Source organism: Lactuca virosa, chromosome 5 (genome assembly GCF_052849685.1).
Source record: "Lactuca virosa cultivar CGN04683 chromosome 5, Lactuca_virosa_CGN04683_v6, whole genome shotgun sequence".
Classification (NCBI taxonomy): Eukaryota; Viridiplantae; Streptophyta; class Magnoliopsida; order Asterales; family Asteraceae; genus Lactuca; species Lactuca virosa.
The window spans coordinates 344216000-344230922 of record NC_136430.1 but is presented as its reverse complement, the minus strand read 5'-3'; the positions used below and the strand labels follow the sequence as shown (position 1 = coordinate 344230922).

The following is a 14923-nucleotide window of genomic DNA, read 5'->3' as shown; positions in this document are numbered from 1 at the left end:
CATATCAACATATTTTAAGCTTTTTTAATTCGATGTTTAATTTCAAGATAAACAAATGTGAAAAGCTTAAAATATATGAGTGTGTAGGAAAACTATCTAAATATACTCGAAGAAGCTGTACGAATTGGATGAAACGGTGAAGACGACTTGAAGTAAAAAAATACATAAATACGTAAAAAATACAGTTATACATTTAAAATACATAAGCATCTATATAAAAAAACTTTAAAAAAATATATAAATATGTAAATATACATATAAATACGTATTACATAAAAAACCACATATTAATACATAAACAATATGTAAAATACTTATATATATATATATATATATATATATATATATATATATATATATACACACGTTAAAAATATGTTTATACATTTAAAATACATAAAAGTACATAAACATCTAAATAAAAAACTTAAAAAATATATAAATACGTAATACATAAAAAATAACACATAATAATAAATAAAAAATATGTAAAATACTTAAAAATACATATAAATATGTAAAAAATACGTTTATAAATTTAAAATACATAAAAGAATGTAAACAAAATACATATAAAAGCTTTAAAAAAATATATAAATACGTAAAAATAGATATAAATATGTAATACATAAAAAAAATAACACATAAAACTATATAAATGAATATGTAAAATACTAAAAAATACATATAAATACATAAAAAAATACGTTTATATATTTAAAATACAGAAAAGTACGTAAACATATACATATAAAAACTTTTAAAAAATACATAAATACGTAAAAATAAATATAAATACGTAAAAAATACGTTTATATAATATATACAAGTTTTGACGAAATCCGCAGAAAAATCTCATTATTTTGGAAAAATTAACGATTTGGTTTCATTACTTGCTGAACAGGTCAAAATGAGCTAAAGTGAATAGATTAGCCGGTTTCTTGGGCTTTTCTATTCAAAACGGTAAAAAATCGAGACTTTTCTAAAAAAAAGAGGGAAAACTGCAATAAAGTCCTTACATATTGGCCTCATAATCGATTTAGTCCCTATATATTTTTTTTATTCAATTAAGTCCCAAATACCGGTAATCGTATTCAATTTAACCCTTTGACCCGGTCAACAGGTCATCCAATTTTCAAAAATTATATTTTTGGCCCAGATTTCAAAATTTATTACAAATTTGGTCCAAAATTTACACTTTTGGCCCAAATTTTAAATTTTTTTACAAATTTAGTCCAAACTTTATCCTTTTTGCCCAAATTTTAGAATTTTATTATGAATTCATCATAACATTAGTTTTTTTTACAACTTTTTTTCTCAAAGAATTGTTTCTAATATGTTTTTTCTTTATAAAATCATATTTATAAAAAAAACGTTTTTTTACATAAAAATCTTATATTTTCTATATAAAAACTTTTTTTTAAAGTTTTTTGTATATGAAATATCTAGTTATAAAAATAGTTATTTATTAAGTATATAAATATATACAAATCCATTTTTATAAAAAAAATATATATATACAAAAACGTATTTTACAAAAAAAAAATGTATACAAACACCTATTTTATCTATATTTTTATAAAATCTTGTTTTTTACATTTTTTTATAAAAACGTGTTTGAATAATTTTATTTATATAATACATGTTTGTATACATTTTATAAAATGTATACAAACACAATTTTATAAAATATATACAAACACGTATTATATAAAAAAATTATACAAATAAGATTTTATAAAATGTATACAAACACATATTATATAAAAAATTATTCAAACACGTTTTTATGAAAAAATATAAACAAACACGACTTTATAAAAAAAATATAGATACACACCTATATATATATATATATATATATATATATATATATATATATATATAAAGGTGATAAGTGTTTGTATACATTTTTTTTTGTAAAATACGTTTTTGTATACATTTTTTTTATAAAAACGGATTTGTATATATTTATATACTTAATAAATACATATTTTTATAACTAGATATTTCATATACAAAACACTTTTTAAAAAAGTTTTTATATAGAAAATATAAGATTTTTATGTGAAAATAAGTTTTTTTGTATAAATATGATTTTATAAAAAAAAACATATTAGAAACAATTTTTTGAGAAAAAAAGTTGTAAAAAAACTAATGTTATGATGAATTCATAATAGAATTCTAAAATTTGGGCAAAAAGGGTAAAGTTTGGACCAAATTTGTAACAAAATTTAAAATCTGGACCAAAAGTGTAAATTTTGGACCAAATTTATAATAAATTTTGAAATCTGGGCCAAAAATGTAATTTTTGAAAGTTGGATGACCTGTTGACCGGGTCAAATGGTTAAATTGAATACGATTACCGGTATTTTGGACTAAATTGAATAAAAAAAATATATAGGGACTAAATCGATTATGAGACCAATATGTAGGGACTTTATTGCAGTTTTCCCTAAAAAAAATTTCCAAAATATTTGGACTTTTCTGGATCGAGAAAGTGTGTATTTTTGCTTGTATTCTTGTTAGACTAACTATTTGACTACTGATTTTATGTAATGTTATATAATAGTTCGTTCTTTCGTAATATATGTAAGACATTTTTTTAATGGTAAACTATCAAACGTTCTTACGTTGCGCAAAATATAATAATTTAAAATTTTGACAAATATATGTTACTAAAATAACCATATATGATGAATATACACGAAATCAGATCTGATGAACACACAGAGACAATCAGATCTGGTACACACACATAAAATCAACTGAACACACACGCAACGAAATCAGATCTCTCTCTATCTATCTTTCTCTCTCTCTCTCTCTCATGTCTTTCAAAGGTGTTGTTGGAGAACCCACTTTCTCAACATCTGTTGCTAGAGGCAACAAACCTTCCAGATCTGGGTCAGAAACCTCGTTGGAGGTGGTAATGGCAGTAGTTTAGCGTATCTGTGGCGGTGGTAGAATTGATGACTTCGTCAGTGGAGCACAAGAGGAAAGACAGTCAATGATTTAGCATAATGACTAGGGCTCATCAGATCTTGACATCACAAACCCTCTGGAACTATTATCGTTATGAAGCTTGAAAAACAAATGGAAGCAAATGGGTGTCGATAATATTGCAGGTGGGTGAATCCATTATTGCTGATTTCCAGATCGATTCCAAGGAGTATTTTAAGTGTGTATGTGTTTGTATGTGGAGTTCTTGATAAAAAAAACAAACCCCAAAATGTTTCGGGGGTGTGGTTTTGATTTTTTGAAGAATATGAAGTGTTAAAGAAGATGATGGTGTTTTGATGGATTATCTTCATAGCTATGAGGGAGAAAGAGGGTTGGGCCCTTAATTTATTAATAAAACTTAAAATTAAATAGAAAAAAATATATTAAAAATATATCAGGAGGGCATTTTAGTTTTTTTAGTTTTCCGATGGACCAAAACCACATACAAACATGCTCAAAATGACCATTGATCCAAAAAAGTCGAAGTTTGGATTAAACCTAAAAAAAATGCATACCGTAGGGACCATTTTTGCAATTTTGTCTTGAAATTATTTTGAATTTATTGTATCTAAATTAACAAATATGTTATATTATAAAATATAAAGTTGATATTAAAATTAAGATAGTAATATATTTAATGTAATAGTTAAAAAGAAAGTAAGGGTTTCTAGCCTGACGGTACCGGGTGTTGCCCTTCCTCTTAGAGGTTGAGGGTTCAAGTTTCATTGGAGACATAAGTGGAATTAGAAGTAGTTTAGAAGTAGAGTAGATTTGTCGTTCTAAAAAAAAAAAAAAATTTTGAGTTTTCAAATGATTAGAGAAAAAATGATTAGTTTATAAGCGATAATAATAATAAGAGAGATGTAGACAACAAACCAAAAATACAACTACTTAGAGAAAAAGAACATTGCGTTAGCATGATTGTTGATGATTTCTAAATAATGTAATTAGCGGACATTCTTTGCAACATTGTGGTTTTTTTTTTGTTCCCTTAGAGGTCCTTTTTTCCGTAATTCTTGTGGCCCTTTTTCCCGATTGATACTTATTAATATCATCGAGACTATTTTTGGAACAGTTTTATAGTGACACATTCCTTCTTTTGGTTTTCTAATAGAACAATCAAACTTAACAATGCAATCAGTGGATATTCTTTGCAACATTGTGGTTTTTCGTTGTTTGCTTGGAGGTGTTCTTTTCCTTTTTATGCTATCGGCGGAAGGGGGAGGGATATATTTTTCCCATTCCAAAAAAATCTCTTCCCCGATGGGTATCTGACCCTTGGGTACGTTGTTGAGCGGCGAATGGGAGGCTGAGATTGTATGAGAGTGGAAACGTATGAGTTTGTTCATGGTTGGGTGGAAGAAATCATCATGTATTCATGTGACAATAAAACGTTAAGTTCCAATTCTATTTTTTTTTCTTTTACATCCGGTTTTGTATTTTGTATTTTGTATTTTTTGTTTTAAAAATAAGCCACATGGGCATATGTAACTGGTTCCAGGATTAAATAAGGACATTTCACATTGAGTAAATTATACGAATGGTCCCTATGATTTAGGGTAATTTGCGTGTTTGGTCTCTAACTTATTTTTTTAACTCTGAAGGTCCATACTGTTTGTTTTTGTTACACGCTTGGTCCATGTCTTACCTAAAAAGACTATTTTTTCCTTTATTTTTTAATTTATTTAAATAAACACACCCTCAATACCACTCCGCTCACCTTACCTTACTTTCCCCATCTTTTTTCCCTATTTAAATAATAGTATTTTTATGTAAGATAGAGACCAAGCGCGTAATAAAAACAAACAATAGGGACCAAGCGCGTAACAAAAACAAACAGTAGGGACCTTCCGAGTTAAAAAAATAAGTTAGGGACCAAACGCGCAAATTACCCCAAACCATAGGGACCATTCGTGTAATTTACTCTTTCACATTTTAATAGGTAAAATAATAATTTTGAAACATAAAGTACTAAAATTTATAGTGTTCAATTATGATCAAAAGGAATAGTTGTTTGGTTAACAATAACTTAACCCAAACTAAAAATAACAGTTGGTGGTGATGTTAAAAGATATCCAAGTTCAAATCCAAAAATGCATCACTTGACATAGAATGATAGATAGTCCCCCTCTTTAAACTTTTGTTTTGAATCAAAATACTCGAACTTTTAAGCATAAATCATATGTTAAAAGACAACTATATGATGATATTCAAGATTTTTATGCTTGATTTTATACATAAAACAAATCAATTCCCATGTCAATGGGTCCAACCGTCTGAAACGGTTTCAAAATTTATAAAATAACATCACAATCATTTACCAATTTAGAACTCGAGTTGATAACAAAGTCGTCTCCATGACACCTACCATTATCAAATTTTCAATCACTGCTCTTCAACAACTTTTTCGTTCTTTTACTTATACAACTTTTTTATTTTATTTAACTTTATATGATATGGCTTATCAAAAGTTAATATCATTTAATATGATATAAACATGAACTTGATCTTTCATGAAATAATAAAGGACTGAACAGTTAATTGTAAACAATTAGTGCCCCACTATATAATTTTAAATTGTTTTTGTCATGACTTATATCATAAGCACAAAAAACTGGATATTTTACAAGTTTCTTAAATTAGTAATTGATAATTTCCCATCATAGCTTTAAGTATTCATTAATTATTATGCCATTATATTACTTTAGATTTAGACTTGTTCTTCTACACTTATATATATTTTAGGATTCCGTTATCTTTCTTCTTGCATAGCAAGAACATAAAGAATTTAAGTAATAAGGTTTGTGATATCATGTCTCACATTCGTTATAACCATTAACCAGTGGCGAAGTCAATGGGCTAAAATGATGTGGTTTTTCCTGCAACATTTATAACTATTAAAGATTCTTGAAATTACTTTTACACATTATTATATACCAGATAAATTTTTACCCAAAAAACAAATTTTGTTAAATTCAGCTTTGAATTTTCTAGTAGGGAACAAATGAGCTTAAAAATTTTGAATTTTTTAACACACAATTTACAAATTGATCTAAAAAAAAAGTATAATATTGAAATTTTACATGGGGAAGAACCAACAGACCAATTAAATGCCCATTTCTGGAAAATTTACAAAACTGGGAAATAGTTTTTGCTCTTTGGTCATTTTCCTCATTACTCTTAAAATTATAACAAATATCAAATCTAAGATCAGATACCCCAAACGCCCCAAATCCTCTCTCCAATGAAGCTTACAATCTTTCTCACAGACCCTTTTTCAGACGACCCAGTAGCCATTTCATCTTCTTCGTCGCTGTTCCGTTGCTCACTCAGCGGCGGCGCGTTGATTACGCTTTCTGTAGCAGTCAGCGGCGCGTGAGAAACATGACAAGAGGAAGAGGAAGATGAAGATGAAGATGAAGAAGAAGAAGAAGCAGTCTTGTTGTTTTTTCTTTCTTTCTTGCTCTTTCCATTTTTCTTGTTATGAATCAAACCATCTTCGTAAGCATCGATGATTTCATGAATCACTTTCCGGTTTGGTGAAGCATCCCAACGAACCCAGAAACTGGTATAACATCTAAAGCAGTTGCAGTTAAACTGTGGAAGGTGGTCTCCGCCGCTACTGGCTCCATCACCGGACTTGTTGGTGGGTTTGCCGCCGGTCGAGAAGATGGTGGTGTTTGCAGAACTTGAGAGGAGATACGCCAAGACTTCTTGATCTTCAGGTGCAAGGGCGGCGGCGAGAGTGGCGATAGCCAAAGGGAGCAAGGATAGGTGGTGCTCAGGGGTGGCGGACGGCGGCAGTGGTGAAGGGTGGATTTTACCTTTGGTATGGTTGTAGAGCTTCCTCATGGTGGTTGTGGTGGATTCTTTTGAAAATTTGTGGTGGAATGACGCTTTAACTTTTGTCTAGGTTACCAAATAAAGAGCTTTATAGAGGGATAGAGTTGGAATTAAAAAAATTGAGTAGGTAAGCCCACAGCCTTACTAATGCTCACTCGCATCCTGGATCGTGGACTTCCATCACAAAATTTTGGTGCATTTATTTTCAAAACTCATTGATATAAAGGATAATAATTTTTTTTTAAAATTAAAACTGAACCAAATCGTCATCGTACAATGAATGAGATGACAAACAGGCAACAAGCTATGTCGCTAAACATTTTTGAATGGTAAAGATAACGAAAATAAAATTTGATAAGTATGTATAAGTGTATAACAAATTGATTTTTATGTTTGAAAAATGATGAGAAAATGATTATTGATGTTTAGAACCGGTCAAGTTGCAAATTTAATTATTAGTTGCTAACATTTAGAGTAAATTATACGAAATCGTCCCTTGTACAGGTGCCAAAATGCACGTTTAGTCCCTATTTTCAAAAATCAACTCGGACCGTCCCTCGTTTGATTAAAAGTTTCATGTTTCATCCCTCGTTAGTTTAAATTTACACGTTTCATCCCTTGCGAAACATAAAATGACTATAATACCCTTTTTAATTTATTTTTTATATTTATGATTATTTTTAATTATTAAACTTTTTAAAATTAAGTTTAATATATATTTCTTTTTTGTTTTGCTAAAGAAAGCTTAAACACTACCACCATAAAAATGGACCACCACCGGAAATCCTCTTGACTACCGCCACTGACCACCACCACATTTCCTTTCATTTGTTCACGTCCGAAAAGTACCACCTCCGTCGGAGATGTGGAATACCGTCGGAAAAAACATCACTACTGTCGGTTTCTCTCCCTCTCAGCTGATTTTCTCCTGAAACCCTTGAGCATTCATTACCATCTGTTTCCTCAATCTTTTTCCCAAACAGAGCAGAGAAACACAAAACACATAGACACACACAATTTGTGTGTGTCTGCTGGTACGATACAGAGAGAGGGATAAAGAGAGATAGAGCAAACGAGAGGTCACCGTCACCACCTGTGCGCTAGGGTTTTGAGAAAGAGGGGAGATGTAATTACGAAAGTATATCAGCAGGAGATGTGTGGTTTCAAATCTAGCATTTTGGGGGTTTCATGATGGATTTCACTTTAGTGCTTTCAGATTGAGCATACCACGACCAGTAATCAGAGATGGTGAGACGAGTTTGGAATCTGCAAATCCGATGGTGGTGATGAATCAAAACCCGCGTTGAGTAGCGGTGATGCATTGGAACCAAGTCACCTCCTCTCAATCTTCTTTTGTAATGGGAGAATCAATCACCTGAAAGATATGGAGAACACATCTCATAACTTTCATTATTCTCTCGAATCCTTCAAGAACTTGTTGAGATTTGCAAATCTGAAACTGTTTTTGAAGTTCATGAAGTTGAAGTTGAAAACTTTCTTGAAGTTAAAAGCTGAAATTGTTGCACTTCTGCAGACCTGTGATGGTGGAGATAGTATTGTCGAAGAAGCATAAGGGGATCACCGATTTTGTTCTGGGTGGAGTTCGAAGAAATGGGGAGAAGGAGACGAAGTGCTTAGGGAGTTAGGGTTTACAGGATATTTCTTTTATTAAAGATAATAAATAATTATTTTATATAATAAACAAATCAAAAAATAATAAATAAATAGAAAAGAAACTGAAAAAGAAATAAATAAGGGCAAAATTGTCTTTTTATGTCCGGATGGATGAAACGTGCAACTTTTAACCAAAGAAGGGACGGTCCGAGTTAGTTTTTGAAAATAGGGACTGAACGTGTATTTTGGCACCTACACAAGGGAAGATTCGTGTAATTTACTCTAACATTTATTTTGTTATTTTGTGAGTACAAGTAGGTTTTTAATTTTTCTATGCAAAAGTTTTAATTTTTAACTATGTTAAAATATCTACATGCATTTTCAAACAAAAAAAGGTTTAAAGTTTCAAACTTAGACAAAAAAAATTTGCATTCCTATATTATATTTGGGCTAATTTATTGGTGGTGTTTCGAGATAGATTATTTTCAATATCTTACACATTCCATGTCTTGTGGAATTATATTTATTGTATTTCGTATTGTATATATTTTGGTATAAAATATGCATTGATTAAAAGCATGTTAATCTTAGCGTCTAGTATAAAAGAAGGTCATACAAGTGTTGCATGCCAATGACCCGAAACATGTGGTCCTCAACACCGACTCACAGGTCGATGACATATTATCGCTTTAGTGACATAGTTAGAAGATAACATAAGTGCCAAGAAATAACCTATTAAGTTGCCATTAGGTTGCCTGAAACTAAAAAGAGTTAACCTTAAGCCTAAAGATGGAAGATGGTTTGAGAAACAACTTAATGGTTTGTATTAGCAAAAAATGATTAAAGCAATGATGAGATTTATACCATAGGAAACATCCAAAACACCTAAGTTCAGTAGGCGAAAGACCTACGATTAAGTTCCTTACGTGTGTGTTTGGTATGTTGGAATCATAGTGGGCAATGGTAAGATTTCTATGCATCTATATACTAATAGTTGGCAACGGAAGCAATTAAAATAACCTTAAGTGTACATGCAATCTTGGATCTAGGTTTTACTAGTTATAGCAACCTACTATCAAAACTACAAAAATAATACTACAAAGAGAGATATAATTACTAACCTTTAAGAAAAATCGAATTTGCTTCTTAAACACTTGTAGATTTCGAATTCCTTGATGCTCTTGGAAGATCTAGTACCCAAAGTAGAGTGTTTCTAAAGAATCACACTCAAAGACTAAACACTAGAAAATAAGGAGAGGGGAGATGGGATAGAAAAAAAAACATCCAACTCTGAGATTGCTAAGAGGAAGAAACCATAATTATGAAGGCATATATGGTATATTTATAGTTGAGCTAACTTGCGGATAAAACATATTTGAATTAATTAAATAATCAAATTTAATCTTAATTCAAATCATTGCCTTATCAACAGCTATGGACGAATTCTAGAAGGATTCCATCCAAAACCGTCCACCCTATAAGGATTCCATAATATTCCAGTTGCTCAACTATTGAACAATTAATATTTAACCCATGTACCTTTAAATAGCTTCCTGATTAATTCTAATTAATTCCAAATTAATTTTAACTTATTTCTAATTAATTTATCAAGCTATGATAAATTAATAAACTATTTATCTCACTCTTTTAAATCCCTTTTTAGCTATTTTAGCTCTTTAGGGCAACCCTAAAAAGACTTTATTATTATTCTCAAAGTTATATCAATTAGTTATAACATTGGACACCCATTTCCAACAGCCTCTCACTTTTTTTTGAACGACGGGGTTAGTGTTTAGAATTTAGTATCACAAAATCGTCAATGCTTGGGTTAGAATTTGAGACCTTCAATCTAAGAGGCAAAGCCTCTACCAAGTGGGCTAGTCCCACATTGGCCAATAGTATCCTACTTGGACAAATTATCAACTACTATAGGTCGAATAATCTTTGAATAACCAACACAGCACGTCTTACATAGCATTTTCCGAACTTTGATCTAATCAAGAATCAGCCTTCAGATAAGTGATCCTTTATTCCGCTGTTTCTACAAGACATATGTGTGAATTGAGTCATTGATTATGAATCAACCTAAGAGTTCAACATTATGTTTCTCAATTAACGGCTTATGATGATCAAATCAGACTGCTAATCAAACATATCAATTTAGTCTGGGATAGGCCTAGCACACGAATGTCAACAACAAATCATCGAGGGGCCCATTGACATCGCTTTCCCATTAATTCAAAAGGAACAAATAAACTTTGACAATATAGTTTTTGTCTACTCGTTAAATCATGCATATACTTACTCGTTATAACCACCAGTTACGTATAGCGTTAGAGTAAGACTAATACACAACCAACTTGCATACAAAGAATTTAATGTCTCCCCATTTTAAGAATAAAATATATTATCAACTCAAAATTACTTATGATTGAATTCAAGAAGCAATATCCTTAAGTGCAGGATGTATCCAATATTTAAATCTCTATTAAATACTCATGAACGTTAGTCGCAATCTCCATGTTATGCATGTTGGAGAATTATACCCATAGTCATAAAAAGTCAGTAATTTTACTATAAATAGCAGTGTCTTTTGGGTTACACGCGAGAGCAAAACAAATGAGAAATGAAAAGATATTTAATTTAGGGATTTGTTTTGTTAATTAAGTAATAGTTTAATTAATTAATTAGAAAAACATGGAGAATATGGAAAATTCTAGAAAGATTTGATTTTAGGATAATTACCAAAAGTCAAGATAATTACTAATATATCAGATAATTATCAGTTGGAGTTCAAATCAACTCCCTATAAATAAAGGGGTCAAATATCGGTTTTGGATAACGCAAACTTAGCATTATAACTTCTAAATTCGAAAACCCTGAGAAAAACCCTAGAGGAGGCTGAGCTCGATATCGCATCGCGGTAACTACCTTGTCGTGTCATGTCGACGACCAGAAGTGTTCTTCTGGTTTGTTTTGTGTTTGATTCTCAAGGTTCTTTCAAATTTGTTGGTGTTTTGTGTCTTGGGTGCGATTACAAGAGAGGACCTCTACATTGGATTCTCAAGTCTGATTAATTGGCTAAGTCAAAGAAGCCGAAGACGACCTCAAATGTATCATTTGTTTCTATTAAGTCCTTTAAGTTTCATATATAGTTGTATTGAGCTAGATCCGTAATTATGAGTCTAAGAACATAAAAATTATTATTGATTCTGCTGTCCTGTTTGGTCGAATAGCTAGACTCATAACCCACTAATGGTATCAAAGAAGGCTAGCTCAAAGTCTATGGCCCTTGACTTTGTATTTGGATGTATGTTAGGGTTTGTATGTGTAGGATTACTGAATTTTAAATTGTTTTAAATAGTTTAGAAATTTTCCTCATTAAATTGAATATGCTTATACTTGTTATAATCGAAAATCGGGTTGCTCTGCCATGTCGACGTCGTGTGGTTGATCTTCCACCACGTCTCGGTAATGCTACTGTAGAATCGAAATCGCGACTGCCTCGTCGTCATTATGTGGTCACTTCTTGCATATGGTGCAACCAGCTGCTGAGATTTTTTTTAATAAAACGTCTCTTTTTCTGTGTTTCTCGACGTGGTTGCCCGTTCCCCACATCCAGGTACCTCTATTCCAGAATTGTGAGTTTTATTGTTATATCACTATATCGTTTTAAAACACATACAAACTAGCCTTTATACAAAAAGATGAAAATCATTTTAATTTAATTATATGATTAATTAAAAGAAAAAAGATTTGGACTTTAACATTAATTTAGTTGTTGACCTTCATCCTCGCTTAGTCAATATAATTAAAAGACATAAAATTTAAATTGTTTAAATTCCGATTGTGTGTGTGAATATTATATGTATGTATGTATGTATCTATGTATGTATGTATGTATGTATGTATTGATGTGTGTGAAACGTACTAGTTTTAATCCTACTAACTTAAACACAAAGACAAACACACAAAAGGCATTGTACCTATCGATCAGTAGTTTAGTTCAGGTATGTAGGGTATCGAACACATGGAACAGTAAACAATTAAAATAAATGCTAATATTATCTAAATAAAACAATATAAAAGGGGATTTCTCTAGTTTTGCAAGACTAGAAACTTAAACAATCAATTAACACTCAAACAAAATACAGTTAACAATTAAGAAGAACAAGAAAGGACAACTAGATTCAATGATAAAAGAGACTTCTGTTCAGATTTGATTCACTTATTCCTATGGTTGATTTCGTGGCAAGTACAATGGGTCAATATGTCAATGGTTACCGATTCCTAATATGATTGGGTTCATGTTCACTATTACGAATCCTTTAGTAGACAAGTTAATTCAAACAGTGCCCAGTTGATTAAACTAACAAGTTTCCTAGTGTTCAGTTCGTATCAAGTAAGACTTGTAATAATAGCTAATCAAATTTTTTCAATTTAATCAACTCATATGTGGTTGTTCATCACACATGCTCACACATTGATTTACATATTTTCTAGTTAACCCTAGTTTCATGTTCACTATTCCTACACATACAATCTTGTATTCTCAAAATTATATGAATCAAGTAATCAAGAAGATGTTCATGCAACTCAATAACTTACTTATTAACATAAAATATTTATCATCAATACATGAGGATCTTTAACAAGTTTAACAAGATGAATAACCAAATCAATATTAATCCAACCACTCAATCAATCCATGTTCATAAGATTATCTCATCTAAACAGAAGTAAAAAGCTTTTAGCTCATATCTATAGCAAGTAATAACCTAAATTCAAAATCTAATGATTCAAACATGGTTCAAAACAAAGATTAAGAAAAGAAGAACCCTTTGATTCTCTTCTAAATTGTCTCTTAGGTTATAATCTCGAAAACTGAAGCTTCAAGAACCCTTCTGATCTTCAATAATCGCAGCTAGCCTCCAGAAAGTGTTAGGGTTTCGGGCATATGTGTTCTCTATTTATAGTTACCAAAAATCAACCCAAATCGTTGGGGTATCAAGACAAACTCGACGAGTTTTTTCGATAATCCGCGTATACAGCGTGTACGGCAAGGCATCTTCGAATCAGGACCATTCTGACCAACTCGTCGAGTTGAGGGCTAACTCGTCGAGTTCTCTTGGAATCAACATTTTCTCAAAACATGAAAGTCGTCCGAAATTGTTTCTAGTTTTCAGAACATTTTGAATATCGTCAATCGGTGTTACGGTTCATGAGATATGGCTAAAACACTAACGAGGGATCAAGCTGTCCAGCAACATCCTTCTTTCTTCAGTCTTCAAACTCCAAGCTTCCAATAACTCAATCCTCTTCCTTTTTCACCCGAGCATGTCTTTTATTGCTGAAATTGAAATATTAAGCTAATTAAGTACCTTTTTCCGTAAAATGATATAAAATCAACAATAATTAATAAGATAATGAATGATTTCTATGACTAAATAAGCCCATATCAAAATACCCCACGCTAATTTTAGCACGCTAATATCACATAAGACAATCCCAATTCAACCCATCCATTATGCCAAGATCGCAACACATGCATTTGTGTCTAAAATTTTCCTGAGGACCCCCCTCAATTCTAAATACTTACAATCCTCATAAACACTCGCCCACTTCTTTTGAACAACGCTCATTTTATGCATCCCTCCGAATCCATCCCCAGAAAACTTTCTTAACCTCAAGTCATTTTTGGTTAAATCCCCCAGCATACATATGGTAAAGTAACCTAGAAAAGAAAATTACAATAAAAATAAATAACTTTATAACTTTTTGCCTTGAATCTTCAATATTTTTGCAGCTTTTCTTCAATGTATTTCTTCTTTGTCTTCATAGCTTTGTAGATTCTTTCAAACATTTCATCACTTCCTTTTTTTTAATCAACACACTTTTTCCACTCAAAACTAAAAACCTAGAAAAACATATGCTTAAGCAAGGGAATTTAACTTCATCCTTTAATGGTTAAAGGCATTAGTCTTATGTGCAATGACTACTTAAGCTTTCCTGGATACATTTCTGGTACACGATGCTAAACATGTTGCGATCCTCAAACTAAGCGAGGTTGTGTTTTTGTCTCATGATTTCACTAGAATAAAGGGGGCCACAAATGCACTATAACGTATGTTGGCTCAACTAAACATGTAGGTCCTCATAGAATCATCAAACACAATACTAGCATGGAATGCTAATTGCCTTTACCAAAATTTTCTGAATTAACCCTAGCAATTTTTATGCAAAATTAAAAAAAAAAATAAAAAATAAAATTAACCTAGGATTCTAAATTTGACTAAATGTAATCAACCCTTACCCCCACACTTAATTTATGCAATGTCCCCATTGCATGTTAAAACAATTAAAGAACATAAAAGTAAAGAGAGAATTGGAACAGACTCCCCTGGGATAGAAGTTGTGAGGTTGATATTCTTCTTGTTAAGCTCAATCTTCAGCTGACTTTAGA

General features: G+C 31.1%; 1 protein-coding gene across 1 annotated transcript; it reads right to left on the bottom strand.

Moving 5' to 3' along the window:
- Window positions 1-6056: 6056 nt before the first annotated feature.
- LOC145111840 (uncharacterized) lies at window positions 6057-6945 on the bottom strand. Its single transcript, XM_079048082.1, has one exon. The coding sequence runs from the start codon at window positions 6853-6855 to the stop codon at window positions 6214-6216; it is 642 nt and encodes a 213-aa protein (XP_078904208.1). The 5' UTR covers window positions 6856-6945; the 3' UTR covers window positions 6057-6213.
- Window positions 6946-14923: the final 7978 nt, after the last annotated feature.